The sequence below is a fragment of the Anas platyrhynchos genome, chromosome 1, assembly GCF_047663525.1.
Source record: "Anas platyrhynchos isolate ZD024472 breed Pekin duck chromosome 1, IASCAAS_PekinDuck_T2T, whole genome shotgun sequence".
NCBI lineage: Eukaryota > Metazoa > Chordata > Aves > Anseriformes > Anatidae > Anas > Anas platyrhynchos.
In genome coordinates, this window is record NC_092587.1 from 165,841,553 (window position 1) to 165,861,012 (window position 19,460).

The 19,460-nt window shown below is 35.5% G+C and overlaps 1 protein-coding gene across 10 annotated transcripts in view; it reads left to right on the forward strand.

Annotated features, from left to right (window-relative positions):
* Positions 1-19,460, forward strand: part of DACH1 (dachshund family transcription factor 1) — a 368,016-nt gene that overhangs the window by 333,131 nt on the left and 15,425 nt on the right. For 2 of the 10 annotated variants that reach the window (XM_038187196.2, XM_038187311.2), the window contains one exon: positions 662-728. The exons of 6 other annotated variants lie outside the window; for them this stretch is intronic. In XM_038187196.2, coding sequence (XP_038043124.1) covers positions 662-684 — 23 coding nt within the window. In that variant the 3' untranslated portion in view covers positions 685-728. Of the gene's footprint in view, positions 1-661; positions 729-1,938; positions 2,712-5,745; positions 7,587-19,460 lie in introns of those variants that run through there. 2 more of the 10 variants (XM_038187213.2, XM_072032505.1) reach the window with 2 other exon arrangements.

Consider the following 19,460-nt stretch of genomic DNA (forward strand, 5'->3'; position numbering starts at 1 on the left):
TATTGAGCATGCTGTGCAATTCTTTAAGTAAGCAAGGAAATGTAGAAGGGAGAGCTACAGCATTCTGTGGTGAAGCAAAGTATTTGAAATTCCAAGGATAATTTCAGCATTAAGGAAAATATTAGACAATGGAATGTTTTAGAATAAAGATTCTATATATTATAAATAAAAGGATTCTTGTCAACTAGAATTTGTATTTAATGTTAATATTTTAGCTATCACTTTTGTGTGCAAGGAATAGGAGTAATTTAAGTGTAAAAGTTAACTGCATTTGTCAATAAATGGGTTATGTCCTTTTTTTTTTTTTTTCATCATGTAGCACTCAACTCATTCAAATTCACTTTTAGTGAATAAAGTCTAATAAAGTCTAAACAGATTTTAAGAAGTGGGAATTTGTATATGAGACTGTAAAAAGTAATATAACTATTAGTACTTTGAAATACTGGGTAAAAAACAGCTTCCTGGAATATCTGTAAAATACTAAGAAGATAATAGATAATCCAAATGTGAGTCTTGGATATACTTAGATATTTTTTAACAGATACAAACAGATACTAAGTTACAAGGAACTAGTGTAGACACTAGTTTTAAATGTTTTCTTTTTTGCTTCTGTTTAAAATAATAATAAAGCAGATTATCCTCTTCTCCATACATATTGTAGGTTCACTAGATGCCTATGCCTAGCTCCCAATCCGGTTTCCCAAGACCCCCTCATCCCACACAAAAAGGTACCATACAAAGATAATGTTTGACTTTTCTATACTGTTTTGTTACCGGACCTCTTACTAAGCACAAGAACAATGACATTTACTGCTACTCTTACTTTTTTTTTTTTTTTCCCCCACACTGATTTTATTCTTCCTCATCCGCTTACCTATCATGTATTTGTCTGCCTACATTATTATTTTTTCTTTTCCTCCGTAAGTCTAGCATTCCTAATTTTCCGTGTCCCAGTAATTTCCCTCCCAAATCCTATACATTCATAATCCTCCCTGTATTTAATCACAGCTCCCTTTACACATTATCTAAATTCATCTAAAAAAAAAATCTGATTCTGCAGTCTTCCCCATTGACCATTCCTTTCATATGGGCTCTCATGTTTTCCATTTCCCAAATTGTTCTTGGTTCAGTGCTTTCTTCCCAAAATGTGCTGATAAGAACAGGAAGCTTAACCACATTCTCTATCTCAGGCTGCTGTTTTGCTTACTTTCTTCACTTCTTTCCTAATTTCTAGTGATTGCTTCATCCTGTAACTTTTCTGCTTCCTTTTCAAAATTCTGCATAGTCTTATGCTGCCTTCTTCTGAAGCCAGATTCATCATTTGCTACTAACAGACTTTCCTCCTCAGCCTGTTCAGTTTCCATGAATTCTCAGACCTATTATTGCTCTTTCTTTCCCAAAACGTCTCTTTGTTTTCCAAGAGACCCTTTGCGCTTTGCCTGTCCTCCAAGTTTTCCTGTCCTATTCCACTATTTCTGTCAGTTTTTTCCTACTACACACTCTCCTCTAGCCCAAAATTTGTTCCTGTTTTTATTTTTTTTCTTTTTCTTTTTTTTTTTTTCTCTGACAAATGGATTTTCATACACTAAGTTCTTATTCTGCTGCAATTTTATTTTATTTTTGTCTTGTAGCAGTTATCAGCCTTTCTCCAAATGAGTCTGTTAACTATTCTTCTGTCCCTTAGCAAAATGAACTTAAGCTTTTTAAGTCCTTTCCCACAAACTGTTTCTTCTTGGCTTTATCCTAGCTCTTCACCTCTTCTGTAGGCCCTGTATTAACAGTTCTATATTAACAGCACAGTAAGGTATAATGTTAAATGGTTTCACACTACCTCTTCCTGTTGTAAAAAAAGCCATTCAGCTACCATGCGTATAAAAGCTTCCTGGACCATCTGTTCTACTCCATTCACAGTCTCTCTCACACTCTTTATCTCATCAGCAAGCAAGCAGAGGGACTTTTTCCCTCCCAGAAAGGACAAGACAGGAAATGGAAATATTGAACAGATCCAGGAATAGAGAAAGAGAGCAACTGCAACTCAGCATACTGACTGCATAGTCCTATATGAAGTTACTTTTAAGGTCTTTGAAGGCTACAGAGGAAGAGTGAGAAAGAAATTATGATTTAACTTTGCATATACCAGGAACCTAATGTGTACATTTTACCACCTAAGTACTAGGAAAAAAGCTGTCCTGCTGTCCTGCAGCTGCCCTCAAAGTTAATAAAAATTGCTTAGATACAGCTTCAGTCATTTGTATGAAAACCTAACCCATTTTCTACATTGGTTTGAAACTTGTTTAATCTATTTTTCAACAAGCAAAATCAGTGTAATAATCTCAGCAAATGATACTCTTTGATCCTTTCTTGCTATGTATGTGTTTGAAAGATAGATATCTAAAGGACTTCCACATTGAAAAAGAACTTTTGGTGGTTCTGTGAGGCTTGTGCATACAGTTCTATTTCTGATGTAAAAATCTTGGACAAAAGCATGCCTAAATATGTGATATTTCTTATGAGATCAAAAACTTTATTGGAAAAGGCTACTATCAAGGCTGTAAAGTCAAGCATTCCAAAATTAGGAAATGGCAGAATTAAGGCTGTCTTCCGCACCTTTGTTCAGCTGTCTTTGTGTATGCATCATGATATAATCTTTAATTATGTGATTAGATACTGTATTTTGCACAGTACCTCATTCAGTGCAGGGGACAAGGATGGAGTTGAATAAATGGATATCTATCCAATATTTTCTTTATCTCCAGGGCTCAGTGTGTGTTCTTATGCTATATATAACATCTGTTTTTTATACAACATTTTCATCATTAGGCATCATATTTTACAGGAGAGGTGTGAAAAACTTTCTCAATTTCTTTCATATATTAAATCTTAATTTTGGCTTTTCCTAGAAGTTGAGTGTCTTGCCTTACTTTTTTTTTGACAAATAATCTAAAAAGTCAGAAGTTTCACAGTGAGATGATATCTGACAACCTTATGGATGAAGTTGGACTTGAATCTTTAGATTCACATTGATAAAACTAACAAAGTAACTGATGAATTGTAATTAATTATCATGAGTAGTGTGGTCTAAGGAACGACCATTTTGACATGAGGGTTTTACAGATATTTGTTGAGATAAATGAGTATAATCTTGGGTTACATTTCATGCTTCCTTTCCTTTTTCTTGCAACCCATAGCTCTTTTAAATGTGTCTCCATCAAGATTTATTTTTCTTTTCTTTTTTTTTTTCCTCAGTCTCTGCCATTTGTTTCAGTCCTAATATCCATATCCAAGCCTTATAATCCTTTTTCTTCTCTTTTTCTCTCTCTCTTTTTTTTTTTTTTTTTGGTATATATATATATAATATGTATATATACAAAAATTATATTATATATATAATATATATATATATATATATATATATATATATATATTATTTTTTTGGGGGGGGGGAATCTCATACAAATCAGGCTTTTAAATGAAGATTTATATTTATATCCAGTCGTAACTCCAACATCTTTATTTCTTGCACCTCCTATTGTTAAGCAAGATTCAAGATTCAGACATTTCCAAATATCTATCAGTATGCCACCTATCCGGGTACTAGTCAAGATTTCTCCCTTTAAGAGACTTCTCTTCAGATAAATTCACAGTACTTTCTTGCACTGTTTCCTGTCCCATGTCTTTCCGTCTCTTTTCAGCCACTAGATCCTGTTTCTTGTCTAGTGAGTCCAAATCATGTGGTCCCCCAGCTTCAGTCTCAGTTACTGTCAGCCAGACATTTCTTATTACTAGCTCCCTCTCAGTGTCTTCCAGTGCCTGATTCCAGTCTGTTTGTCCAGCCCGTTTCAGTCACTTATTCTAGTCCTATTTTATTTTCTCTCTTTATTTCTAAGTCCAACTGCATCAGAATTATTGCCCTAAATACTCTAAATATCAAGTTTCATTTGAGTTTATGTTTGTAGATTACTGTTCTTTACTAATCATAGATTAGACACATATTCTGGTGCAAGACTACTCTCAAATTATCTAATTATTTTTTGAAAACAGTTTTTAATATCCTCAAATGACAGGACATCTATTTCTTTTCAGATAAGTGAGAGATCAATTCTCTCTGCAGTCAATTTAACTAAAATGTCTTTTCTTTAGACATTTCTTCATTTATTCTTCCCATGATATTGGCTATGATGGCCAGTATAAGGTCACTTCTGTTTAGTCATTTTCCATCTTTCTCTCAGGGCATCTTCTTCCTGTCTTTTCATTTATGTCTCTGTCCTGCTTCCTCTTAACCAGAAACAATGCCATTTTGTCCCATAGTTCCTCAAAGATGAGGTCATCCAACTATATAATGTCATGTAAACTAATGGTCATATATTATCTATGGTATTAATTAATTAATCCCAAGAAAATAAAAGTACTTGATTCTTTATACATTTTTATTGCATTTTCTCTCAATAAAACATCTCGGAAATTTTAAATATATATACACACATAAACTTGTAAATTTTGAATTTTAATTGAATTGGCACTTTCTCAACAGTTATTCAGTTTTTCTTGCTGCTTAGTAAATGCTATGGCTTCTTATTCATTTATTATTGCATGGGACTTCTAGCAGAAAGGTGCTTCAGTTTATTGAAGAGCCAGTGTTGTCAAACAGATTTATCATGTCATTTTCAGAGTGAAAATACATTTTCACTTTCCCTTGTGACATCGCTGCTTCTCTGCTAACCCATAAGAACATTATTTTAGCTTCCTTCCTATTGTTATTTTCCCATTTTCCTTTTCCCTTTGGACTAAGTACCATCCCTCCCCTGACCTGTGAGGCAAAGTGTGTATGTGGAGGTATGTGTCTGCTGGTTGACCAGGTGGCTGACTAGGAGATACATGCATTCTGAAGGATCAGTGACAAGTTAGGAGATGTGCATTTTCTGCTGGACATCTTGTTGCTGCCTCTTGGCAGCTGGGCAAATCAAAGAGTACATGACGTTTCTCAGCAGCTGATGGGCCAAACAAATGGTTTTTCAAGCTGCAAGAGACCCACAGCCCACCTGTTGTGCAAGCTTGCTATAAAGGTTGAACATTTCAGCAGGGAAAGGAAATCAGGAGCTGGAAACAAACCTGTCAGAAGCCTGGAAGGCAAAGAATTTTTTTTTTTTTTTATTTTTTTTTTCTCTAGATAGATTGAACAACTGCCCAAGGAAACATCTGCTACTTAGCTAGGCTGTTTATGGAAACAAACAGCTGACTATTCTACACCCACAAAAATGTAAAAAGGTTCTGCAATGCAGCAATGACAAAACAGTGGATTTCTTTTCTGGCAATGAACTTTACAGTAAAGTTCATCCTTGATTTTCAGGCTCCTGAGCCTATTATTCCACTAGGCCACCAAAAAAAAAAAAAAAAAAAAAAAGTACATAAATGATTTCTATTTAATTTGTCAAGGAAAACCCACAAAAATTATTTTTTTTTTCTGCCTAGGATTAATCAAACATTAAGAAGGTCTGACTACATTTATGAAATACCATGTCTTGTCACACCGTGTGTGGCTTTCAGCAACACAGCAATCTGTCGGAGAGAGATTATGCATTTTTCTTCTTATTTTTTTTTTCCTGTCTGTTTATTAGGTTTCTTCCTTACATTTTCCATTATTAAGATTTCTGAAGTTCAGTAAGACAACCAGTTTCATTGTGTACAGCTTCAGTTGACTGCAGTCACAAGATATGACTATGTCTGTAATGTGATTGTCTTCCTTAGTGTTATTCTAGGTATGAGTAGTGAGCTGAACTACCAGGAAACTGCGAAAAAGACAACAGAATGGAGAAAAGCTGTCACAGTGACCCACTAGGAAGTGATGTCTGCTGTCTTGTTATTGATCTTTCTGTGCATGCCAGTTTGTCAAACAAATTGATTCATCAGTTAAAATGTATGCATGTGCACTGTTCAATTTTAAAAACTGAAGGATAGCTCTTCTCTTTTGTTTTTCTTATACTTAAAAAAGATATTTTCAGATCTAGTGGTGTTAGAGGAGGGAAGCTGTTAGAAGTTCAGCATCTAACCCTCAGGGACATATAGAGGAGCTGCTTTGCTAAAATCTTTTTGCTGGTCCACCCTATTCTATTTTAATTTTTCGCTCAGTCTTTAAAATACTTGTTCGTTAAAGATTGTTCCTATATGCAGTCATGTATACTTATAATGCTTCATTTTCCTTCTTATTAGTGCCTTAAACTTCAGCTGCTTTTTGACTGCAGAGTGTAGCACCTGTCAGGGTCATGCACTTATTATTCACCTGTACAATGCTATTCACTTCAGTGAAATTAGATACATAATAATAAATAACAACAGTAATCTGTGTACACCACCTTGAATTTCATTACTGTTGCAGAAGGAACATCTTTGCAAATAGTTGCTCTAATTTTCATGCATTTCAGAAAGAGTGGGGCTCTCTTTCTGTTCCCAAATGTAAATATTTTATTTTATTTTCCTTGAGAAGAATGAGTCTTGCTAGCTTGCTAGCTTTACAAGCTTACAAGTTATAAAGGCATTTGTTTTCCTGTTTTTATAATAATAATTATTATTATTATTATTTATCTGTTCTGGCAAACAGTCCAGTATAGTTCAGATTTTAAATCTAGATTGTACATTTACAACACTTCTTGGCAGTTTGTCTTTTATACTTGATATCTGAATACTCAATGAATATACTTGATATCTGAATATCTGAATACTCAAGGAAACATACAATAAAGATTTATTTTGCTTCGTATTTCCTTGACCATGAAGAAATACTGAGAAGAATTATCTTACAGTGCATGGAAACCAAACTGTAATAAGTACATTCTCTATCCACTTGTTTTGGAGTCCAGCACTTTGTCAGGTTTTCAACCCAAGCTAATCAATTAAAGACAACATTGATTAACTTAAACAGAAGGTGGTATTGATTGCAGGCAGTAACCTATAAATAGACAACTGTTTCATAGTGTTCATAGGTCATTGTTAGCTACACCTTTAAACTTTAAGCTACCTAATGCTGTTATTTATCACCAAAAAGGCAAAGGGAGGGCACAGAGTTAACAAAAAAAATTATATATATATGTTGCAAAGCATCCTTTTAGAGCTCCCTCATTTAGCGCTTATACACTTAAACTTTTTCATATTTTCTTTAGTATTGCTGTCTATTTCAATGTATATGCCATTTTCTATCTGTGTATGTATGAAGCTCCTGGAAATCAAATCTGTTCATGGCTTTTCTACTGAGATAAATGATTAATCAATCAAGGGCTTTCTTCCAACATGGTACTTTAGTGCAATTTTAAAACAACTGTGTAAAATTAATGACTAAGCACAAACAGAGTGAAGTGGGAAAATTCAGCACAATGAGAATATTAAATAAAACACACTGTGACCAAAGAGATTAAGACTGCATACAGAATTGCCTACTTTTGTTTTCATTCATTTCTTACTTCCTCCCTACTCCAAGTTCATATTATTCAAAGGACAGATGGATGAGTTCTTACCTAACAGACTTCTGACGTTATCTTGCTATGTGCGAAAGATGGGCATTGCAAGCTACCTTCCTATGTATTTATGTTTGCCATAACTACACAGTTCTCTTCATCTTCACCCTCAGAATGCAGCATACATCTGAACAGGCTGGTAAAAATAAACATTTCTAACACAGTCTCTTCATCTGGAATCACTTTTTTTCACTTCTAAAGAAAGAATTGAAAGACATTTTTAAAATACAGAATGAAAATTTGATTAAAAAAAATCCAACATCATTTCAGTGAATTCTGTAACCTATCATGAAACAGATAAAAACAAAGTGGATTTCTAGTTCACTCACAATGAAACTATAATCCTGTGCCTTTTAGGTTGAGAGAGCTAAATCTGATGACTGTAATCTCTGTTTATCAGTGTTTGCCTCTACACTGTGTAGAGGGCTGACCCTTTTCCTCCCCACCCCACCCCCACAATGTGTTTACTACTTTTTAGACCAGTACTGGGAAGTGGCAGTACAGCTGTAATATACGTCATAAAGATTGTTTCTTGGATTTTTTATTTTTTTTTTAATTACCATACAGATTAAAAAAACAACAAAACCCACCTCTTGCTTGTGTATCACCCTCTTATAAAGGATCTTCTCCTGCTAGTAGTCACTCGTATGCCAGTTTGACACTCCTATGTCAAAATAATAGCAATAATTTTCAGTTCTATGAAAAGTATCATACTTTAGAGAACTTCTAGTACAAGTTAGTAGTCAGTAAGTTACTTTATCTCTTTCACGCACATAAGAGGAAATCTGTTTCACAAGGAGATCCAAGTCTTCTTCCCGAAAGTGTTTGAAGCTTTGGTCAAAATAAATGTCAAAATTCAAGATTTCAAATTCAAATCAATTTTTAAATTCAATCAGATTTAAAACATCTAGCCTGGTCAGTGGCCTTTCTGACTGTTAGCCACCACCTGCATTGAAGCAAGAAAAACAGATAATTTCTTAGCAAGCCATGTAATGGAAGGCATCTAGTCATAGAATCATAGAATGATTTGGGTTGGAAGATTTCAACTTCCAACTCCCCTGAATGGGCAGGGACACCTTCCACTATACCAGGTTGCTCAAAGCCCCATCCACCCTGGCCTTTGACACTTGCAGGGATGGGGAATCCACAGCTTTGCTGGGCAACCTGTTCCAGTGCCTCACCACCCACAGAGGAAAGAAGTTCTTCCTTATATCTAATCTAAACCTACCCTCATTTAGTTTAAAAACATTATTCCTTGTCCTCTCACTACAATCCCTGATAAAGAGTCCTTCTCCAGCTTTCTTTTAGGCTCCCTTTAGGTACTGGAAGGCCACTAGGTCTCCCTAACTCCTAACGACTTAACTCTCCAGTTAGGTCTCCCCATAGCCTTCTCTTCTCCAGGCTGAACAACTCCAAACTCCCTCAACCTGTCTTCGTGGGAGAGGTGCTCTAGCCCCTTGATCATCTTTGTGGCCCTCCCTTTAATACTTCTATGTTATTCTTGTGCTGTGGACCCCAGAGCTGAGAACAGTACTCCAGGTGGGGTCTCACAAGAGAGAGAGAGAGGGAGAATCAGCTCCCTTGACCTGCTAGTCATGCTTCTTTGGATGCATCCATCATCAGTTTTCCACCTCATTTCTTCTTGTCTGAAACTCTGAAAAGAGGTTTCAGAGAGAAGATAAGATACAGTTATCTTAACATTTAATCTTAGAAATATTAAAAAAAAATATTATTCAGGCAGATTTGAGATTCTCCAGGGTATGTGAGACATCCACTTGTGGTTAATCAGGTGTATGAAAAATCCAGGACTTTCTGGAGCAGCAACTGGAAGACACACAAAATATAGAAAGTTGACTGAAGTTGTTGAATCAAGTCCTTTTGTCTCATTTAGAACAACTAAAAACATATTACATTCAGGATAACAATTAATGCAAGTTTCTGACTTATTACATATTATGAATAAAAAGTTATTTATTATTATATATATATATATTTTTTTTCCAAATGGAAGGGTTACACTACTCTTCCTCAAACATTTTCATTGGAAACATACAAATATTAATGGAATAATTTCTGTATATCTTGCTTTCCTATCTATGGACTTTAAATTTTTTAATTTTGTGTTTTAAATAGTGTTTCGCTGAGTTATGAAAACGTGAGATGTGGAAAAAAATATTTTTGTTTGTTTTTTAATAAAAGAAGCTCAAACACACTGACTATTAAAAAGCTCTTCTAATACTTTTTCTTATAGTTTTTAACATATATGACTAATTTAAGCTCAGATAGGCTTTAGCCAAGAGGAGAATTGGGTCTGAATAAGTCAGCACAGAACTTTGTTAATACGACATAGAATATTTTTTATATTTTCTCAGTTCTTTGAAAACATCTTTATATATCTGAATAACCTTCAAAACTGAAATATTTTCACAGCTGTTTTCTTTTTTCCATTTGCAAAAAATAAAAAATAAACGTAATTTCACTGTGAAGATTTCATGAGTAATATGAAGAATTAACTAAAAAAGTAAAGGTGAACTTTTGCAGAGATTCAAGAGAATTCATTTATTAAGAGTGTATGATTCTTTTCAATTTGTAGAATAAATATAAGTATTGAAACAAAATAAAATAGTGAATAAATATGAAGGAAAACATATTTGTAAATAAAGGTTCTTAGAATGTGGACATATTCATGAGAAAACACTAATTTCATAAATTTACTAGAGTTAACCAGTTCAAAAATAGTCTTTAATATTATATATTCACAGAATCACAGAATCACAGAATTGAAGGGGTTGAAAGGGACCTCAAAAGATCATCGGGTCCAACCCGCCTGCCAAAACAGGTTCCTCAGAGCAGGCTGCCCAGGTAGGCGTCTAGATGGGCATTAAATATCTCCAGAGAAGGAGACTCCACAACCTCCCTGGGCAGCCTGTTGCAGTGCTCTGTCACACTCACTGTGAAGTTCTTTCACATGTTGGTGCAGAACTTCCTGTGTTCTGCCTTGTGACCATTACTCCTTGTCCTATCCCCACAAGCCACTGAAAAGAGGTTGGCCAAATCCCTCTGTCTCCCACACCTCAGATATTTATATACATTGATGAGATCCCCTCTCAGTCTTCTCTTCTCCAGGCTGAACAGACCCAGGTCTCTCAGCCTTTCCTCATAAGGAAGATGCTCCAGGCCCCATCTTCGTGTCCCTCCGCTGGACTCTTTCCAGGAGATCCCTGTGTTTTTTGTACTGGGGAGCCCAAAACTGGACACAGTACTCCAGGTGAGGCCTGGGCAGAGTAGAGGGGGAGGATCACCTCCCTTGACCTGCTGGCCACACTCCTTTTAATGCATGCCAGGATCCCATTAGCCCTCTTGGCCACAAGGGCACGCTGCTGGCTCATGGTCAACCTGTCGTCCATCAGGACCCCCAGGTCCTTCTCCTCAGAGCTCCTCTCCAGCAGGTCATCCCCCAGCCTGTACTGATACTTCGGGTTTTTCCTTCCCAGGTGCAGGACTCTACACTTGCTCTTATTAAACCTCGTTTGGTTTCTTCCTACCCATCTTTCCAGCCTGTCCAGGTCTCGCTGAATGGCAGCACAGCCTTCTGTCATGTCAGCCACTCCTCACAGCTTTGTGCCATCGGCATACTTGCTGAGGGCAGACACTATTCCCTCATCAAGGTCGTTGATGAAGATGTTGAGCAAGACCAGACCCAGCACCGACCCCTGGGGAACATCGCTAGTCACAGGTCTCCAGCCAGACTGTGCCGCCAATCACCACCCTCTGAGCTCAGCCAGTCAGCCAGTTCTCAACCCACCTTACTGTCAACCTGCCTATCCCCCACTTTCTCATCTTTGCTATCAAGATGTCATGGGACTGTCTCCCATTGAAAGCATTGCTAATGGCAAAGTAGATGACATCCACTGCTCTCCCCTTATCTACCCAGCTGTTGATGCCATCACAGAAGGCAACGAGGTTGGTTGAGCATTACTTCCCCTTGGTGAATCCATGCTGACTACTCCTCATAACCTTCTTCTCTTCCAATTGCTTGGAGATGGCATCCAGAACAAGCTGTTCCAACACCTTTCCAGGGACAGAGGTGAGACTGACTGGCCTGTAGTTTCCCAGATCCTCTTTCTTACCCTTCTTGAAGACCAGAGTGACATTGGCTATCCTCCAGTCTTCAGGCACCTCTCCTGTTCTCCTGGACCTTTCAAAGATGATAGCAGTTTGGTGATAACCTCTGCCAACTCCCTTAGCACACGTGGATGCATCCCATCAGGACCCATGGATTTGCGTGCATTGAGCCCCCTCAGATGCTCCTGAACCACTCCCTTGTCAGCAAGGGGGGAGATCTTCACTTTCGAGACTCTTTCTCCTCCCTCCAGGGTCGAGGAGTCCCGGGGGGGAGTCCTTGAAGCAAAGACTGAAACACAGAAAGCATTCAGTATCTCTGAATCTCTGTTTTCAGAGGATAATTCATCATACATAACACATGTTTTAGTGAACATAGTTCCTTTTTTTCCAATGATAATTGGAAAAAAAGTCTGTCTCAGATAAATTGTTTTGAGCTATGTCAGGTGTAACTTGGAAAACACAAATGTTACCATTGTAATGTCTGAACAACTTTGCAGTCTTTAATGGATTTAATCTTCACATCAGAAAATACTACTGTGATGAAGAATAAAGCAACTACGTTTATAGAGGGGCTAAGGATCTTGATCATAGGTATGTCAGAAATCTGTAGCAGATCGGGGACTGAACTTAACCTTGCAAGACCTTAAGTTTTTATTCTGCCCTTCATATTTTAGCCTTCCCTTTTACCTGTTTCTTCATGCTCTCTCAATATATAGATATATGCAAAAGTAGGTGGAATTTCCCCAGTTGAATATTGGTGGTAATATTTATGTTCCAAGACTTCATGGTAGCAAAATACATGTAACACATCATCTGTGCTTGTTCTGTGCTTTCTCACACTGATGGCTGAACTCTGAATATCAGAGTAATGACACAGTGCATGTAGTATAAGTCTTTTCAGGTCGTTGTTAGACATAGATTTGAAATCCAACAACATATGTTGCCTAGCATTATTTGATTATTGTTCCATTTGTTATAATTACCTCTTACATGTCAAGTTGGACCTATGTGTTCAGCTGTTATAAAAAGATCTGATATAAACTCTAGTTCCTCTTACTTCTAGGTACATACATATAACAAGTTCAGTTAAATATCTTTGTTAACGTCATTTAAAAGATGTGAAACTAGAGTAAATTAATGGGGAATTATTTAATTTGTATAAGATCTGCCAGATTCCTAACCCCAGAACTCAATTGAATTTCTTTCTTCAGCTTTCTGGTGTACAGACAGGCTCAATACCTGCTACCCTCTTTTACTCACAGAAGTGAAGATAAACCAGTATTAGCTTTCTGTATGTCAGGAGCTAAAGACTAAGCATGCATGTATCAGTACATGCTTTCCTTTCAAAGTGGTCAAATCACACACAGATGTAACATCAAATTAAGTTTAGACATCAAATGCAAGGTTCTCCTTAAGTATACTATGCCAACAAGAAGAATCAAAGGATCATTTGTACAAAAGAGTATTCACAACATATTCAACTATATAGTATTCAACAACAGCAAAACAATCCTGTAAGGATGCTTATTTGGAAGCATCACTCAAATTTGAAGAATTTTGATAAGGAGTAATGCACAAGGTGAAGGGTAAGGCAAAACCATTTAAATACTGTGTTTCTAGTTGTTAAAAAGGAAGAGCCAGTGAAGGAATTAAGAACAAGTGACAATTCAAAAGAGTGGACTAGGAAAATATTTTTGCCATATGGTTTTGTTTATATCACTCTGACAGAAAATAAACTTTAGAAGGCAAGATATGAGGAGAAACAGAATGTGAATTCATAGCTAGTGAGGATAGGAGATGAGGGGCAGAGGCTTTTTATGAAAATAATGTAAATGCTATGTTGAAATTAAGAATCAAAAATGACAAACAGGCAAGGTACTTTGATTTTGAACTTCAACTGACAGACAGGATGAAAGGAGTGGTTCATGGTGACTAAGAGTCATACTAGGAAGAAAAGGAAAATTCTGAGGGATTGCAGGGTTACCAGCTCTGTTTTTCCAACCATAGAAATATTTACACAGAAAATCAGAAAAGCAGGCAGAGATTTTAGGAGAAAAGGGAATAGGTCTGGAATACAAAGGAAGAGCTATGTTAATTTCCAACATGGATATGATAGCTGAGTTTGTGAATTAGATTACTCAGATATGAACCACACAGAGGGAGACACTGGGAGGAAGAGCTCAGCCCAGAGAACCTAAAATAGAAAGCTGAAGCAGACACCAAAAAGGTCACACTGAAAGAGATTAGTCATGTGGATGGAGAATAAGATCCTAACAAAGGGAGAATGGTGTCTGAACACCAAAAACTTTGTATTAAAGTCTAGCCTAGAAAAGTCTAGGAAGTGGGGTATGGAGTTGTAAGATATGGATAGCTATAAGACTTGGATAGAAAGAAGTCATTCAAGACAGCCACATTTATCAAAAGTTTGCAAACAAGCTCACTGCCAACAGAATTTAAGATGAAGGAAGACACCCCTGTATTTTGGAAATATTCTAGTCATTCAATCTTGTGTTAAACTGGCACATGCCTACAAAATTAGCAACAAGGTAGTACTATATCCATATTGTTAAAGAAAAAAAACTATTCAAAGAATAACAAAGTTTCCAGGGTTTTAATTTCAAGTTAAAGTCCTTCAATGCATTTCCCTGAGGTTAAGATGGTGTTTATAGCATTTATACACTGTGAGCTATAGAAATTTTCTTGGACATTTTTGCTTAATCTCTATGATAACTGTGCTTTAGAATTTTCTTAATGGCATTATAGGCAGTAATCCTATAAAAAAAAAAAAGGGGGGGGGGGGAGGGGAGAAAGAGGGGAGAGGAAATAGGCATGACCACAAAAGTTTTCTCCCCCCCTTGTTATATTTAAACAAAAAAATATCAATTTCAGTCAGACGCCAGATGCTGCAGATTTGGTACATAACTGAAAGAATAAATAAATTAAATCACCGCAGTTTAATATCTGACTCCAGACAAAAGTACATACACAGAAAAAACTATCACAGAGAGGTGCCTTCAGTTAGAACTTGGTAGAAAGCTGGGAGGCATATCACTTGAGGGGTGCGGTTGGGGTAGGAGTTTAATATTTTGCGGGTGGCACCCTTACTTCTGCATCAAACTATAAAATATAGTAAGTGTTCTTAGCAGCCTTCCAACAGTCTGTTTTTGTGAAGAGTACCACCTAGTGATTTTCATTGCTCGTAGAAAACTTGGTTTGAACTGCTATAGGTGTTAAGAATGAGAGCAACAGAAAATTTACTTCTATATGCTTTGTTAAATGCAAGCATATTTATTCACTTAATGGAAAAAGAAAACTTTACTATATTTGGAGATAATGTCATAAACTCTTGATGGAGTGATCTTTTGCTGTAGTAGCTTTAACTACAGTATAAGTAGTTATGTGTTCAAATTATGTGTTCAATATTGTATATCATAAAATATAGTTTAAATGAACAATATTGAAATCAAAGTTTCAATTTAACACCTAGAGTGTGTTGTCGTCAAAAGCCTAGCCCATTATATTTATAGCTTCATATTTTTTCATGAGGAAAAGAGTTAAGAAACTTAGGGATTTCTTATGCTCTATAGAAGCTCAGTAGGTTTTAGAAAACAGAATTAGGTACACAATTTCCTCTTCTTTAAGCCTACAATAAAATAAACAAATAAATAAATGCCACTACCATACAAATTACAAAGGTGAAAAAATGCTGTATCTTGCATTTTTCTACCTCCTGTGGCTAGGGACAGAATGCAGACATGCCACAATAATGTTTTTTATTTCTACAGTTCAAACCATATTAATGAGAACATCATTTTGGAGAACTAATTATTTCTATTTGTCTTGTGTCACACTTTCTAATTCCCCTATATTAGCACAGCCAAAGCAAATTAATTGCTTTTCCAGCAGTTGAACCTTGTCCAAGAATGAGCTCACATTCCCTTCCAGTTTTGCAGTTTCTAGGAGTGCGTTGTGTCAAAAATTTCTCTTGATACTAAACACAGCCCAGAGAATATCTTTACAGATTTCTGTTGCTGCGCATTTGATGAAATTTATAAGTTTAAGTGACCCACTAGGAAAGATAAAGTTCTTAGCTGCAAGATTATACATCAAAACAGTTAAAGTGAAATTAAAATTAAATGAATGAATCTCACTGAAGCAAAAAAAGCAGTAATTAATGGTTCCCTTAATTGTCTTCATAAAATATTTGCATGGGTCTAATTTGCATAATTTGCATGTATTAATTAATCTTTCAAAGGAATTTTGTGCTGAGAGAAGCCAAAAAATCTCTTTGTTTTATTTAACATCTAATGAAATATTTATCTTCGTTAATGAACTTCTCATCTTCATTATAATAAAAATTGCACAAGTTTGTATGTTTTAAATGTTTTTATAATTGAAGTATACAAAAAAAACTCTTCAGACCTACAGTATCTGAAAAGCAAACACATTATTGTGCATTCTGTGTCATTTTGACTCCAGCAACATTTTAAATTTGAGAGATCCTGTTCACTATACACTAAGTTTTCAAAGGGCTTTACATGACTCCAATTCCCTGTTATTTATTTATTTATTTTTAGCTCATTTTTATGTTTATTATTATTTTACTACTGTGGATGAGAAGGTAAACTTTTTGGTATTTTCATCATTGTCACCCTGTGATAGATAACTTTTATATCACCAATTTCAGGTAAAAAAAAGAGACAGTGTGAGTTTGTACATGACGTGGTTAGTTTGTATTCTGCTGGACTGACAATTGAGGAAAAACAGTTTGTGAGTTACTGTCTGACTTTTAATGACTGAGTGTGGAATAAGACTGATGACAGTAACAGATACAAAAAACCAGTAGTTGCAGGGGACCTAGTTAAATGACAGATTGCAAGTATCAGCAACTCTAAGACAGTATAGCTAGCCATTCAGAAAGAGAATATGAAGTGGGAAAAAAAAATGAAGTTTTATGCAAAATTTGAATATAGAAGTGTAAGGAGATGAAAAGAAATAAAGCACATTGCAGAAACCTATTTCTGTTAAAAAGAAAAAATCTAAGAGAACAATGATTAGGTTTTAGGGACAAAGGTGAAGGCTGTTACATAAAAAGGAGAACACCTAGCATCCCAAGGTAATGTGTCAGCTACTTAATATTGTTGGAAATAGTGACTGTGGAGAAGGAATACAGTGTGGTTAAAATAAAATAGCTTCTATACAAATTTTAACATTGCATGTAATAAGATTTGAGAAATTGAGTGTTTTCTTTTTTTGTTTTGTTTTGTCTTCTTTCTTTTTTTTTTTTTTTTCAAGGATAAGTACAATATTATTGGAATATTAAAAGTATACTTGAAATAAGGAAATGTTTGGGGATTTAGAATACAAAGAAACTGATTTTGAACAATGAAACAGTACAATGGGATTTGTATTCATTTTCAATACGCCAGCATATGCTTAAATCCTTGAACAGAGGATTCAAACACATTAATGTGTTTGAATTCATTTTAGACATGCAATACTGTGGAAAGCTAGCCATGCAGAGATAGAAAAGTAGGAGCAGTTTAAGAGTGCTTTTAGGATACAGCACTAAGTATTTAAAACAAATAAAGAAACAGGATGTTTAAGTTATTGAGACTATATACAGAGTCATATATTTGCTACATTATCTTATATTTTTTCAACTGATAAAATATAGTGGAACTTTGCTAATAGATACTATAATGGTAGTATAGATATTGCTATGTATGATAAAGATGTGGAATTAGTGGAATAGCTGCTGAGGCAACGTGATTATCTATAAAATACCCAAATAATATTGGTAGAAGTGATATGTTTTGCTTCACACATTTGTGAGGTAGATGTCTTCATCTGAACTAGCTGGCTGGACTCCTACAACTCAGTGAAGAGTAGTAGTTGTCTGTCTTTGAAGAAAATGAATCATGCCTTCCAAGTCTCTTTATTTACAAAGGGTATCTAAAAAAGGTATTTCAAATGCAGCTTTCTACATTGTAGATGTTGGAAATTTTTGCAATGAACCTTATTGGTTGTGCATTCTCATTTTTACTTGCCTCAGAATGTCACCATTGCTTGTGACAGGAAACAGAGTATAAGCAGCTGAATTTCAGTCAGTTTTTGTAACTACCGATGTTGGAAGTGAGCAGTTGTGCATCATTTCTGGAAACGTAGCAATGTGTAACAATTTCTTGTCTACTTGAAGTAGTAATGTTTCTATACTTATCTGTGCAGTTCTGAAAGTTGTATAAAGCATGACAAAAAAAGCATGTAGAAAAGATGACTTTAATTCTGCATTAATCCTGAAGCTTTTCAATATTTATTTCAAATGGATGCTATCATGTGAGGCATGTGAATGCATTAAGCAAGATTCAGAAGAAACATTCCAAAACCTCTGAAATAAGAGCAAAAGTGGATATAAATTGAGATGTAGAAAAAGAGGTGGTGGACAATCTCATAAAATTCTAGATAGGAAAATGGTATCGTATTACTAATACAGTTTCATCGTATTAATGTAACTGTATTACGATATCATCAATAATTTGTAATGGACAACTGGTAAATGTTTCTCCATTCAAATGTAACATTGCTTGTAAACAAGACATTGGCTGGAATTAACGTGATGAAGTGTAGAAGTCTACAATGTAGACATCTGCATCTGTGCTTGTCACCCCACACCCTCTATGGAGGGAATGGAGAGAAACATCTACTGTACAGTTAATCACTTCATAAAATAGGTGTTTATATTTATCTTTTGTCTATGGAAGGAACATAAGTAGAGTACCCTTCTGTAGACATCCACAAACAAATTTAGCAAGTTGAGTCAAATTCCAGAAATAAAAAATTCATTTTTTAGAGGTGAGAAAGTAGCTTATTTGTTGCTGGTTGGTTTAGCTTCTGTTTATTGATTTTATTTTATTTTTCTATACTATAAGTTAGTTCTACAGTTGAAGTAGCCCAAGATAATCTAATCGGAAAGGATAAACATAGAATGTGTCAGCCATGATAAGTACATGCTAAGGAGTCACTTTCTGCTTATGTCACATTTTGCAGCAAGAAAGAGTTAAGTAATATAATTTTCAGAATTAAAATAATATCATTCGTTTGTATTGCTTATAAGTTTTGAGTCTGATGTCTTGCTGTTGACTGATATAGTAGAGGAACAGCTCATTTTTTTCATGCTTCAGTGAAATTTCAACCAATGCCTCAATCCAGAACCAATGAGATCTTTATACAATTTTTATCTACTGATTTCTTGATGGTGAAACCAATGCTTTGGTATCTCACAAGGGTGTTGTGAAACTTTTTGTAATGCTTGTAAAGTATTCTAGATTCTTGGATGAAAGGCATAATAGAAGTTCAGTTATGTTATTAACTTTTTCTTTTATATTGTCATTGATGACTGATCTTGTTCCCAGGGATTAAAAAAGTGGTGAAGAGAGCAATACGTGAAACAGCATTTTACAACCAATAAACTAATTATAATTACTTTCAAATCTAGTACAGGGCAATATAGGAAAACTATTTTGTCGTGTCTCATAAGGAAAGACTTGATAGTCACAATTTTGTATAAAGACAGACTGCCTTGATTTTCATATGAGAAAAATTTAATAGACTCATTTACCTTCATTATTCTATATTAGATCAGAAGTGGTGTATTAGTAAGTGGCAATGTTTTGGTGTAGTAAGTGGTAGTTTCACTTTTATAATCCTAAACTAACCATATGGTCCAAAGTCATAGAATCACAGTATCATTTGGGTTGGAAAAGACTTCTAAGGTCATCCGGTCCAAACTTTGAGGCTCCCCCACCTCTCACCCTTCCCATTCCCCCCCAC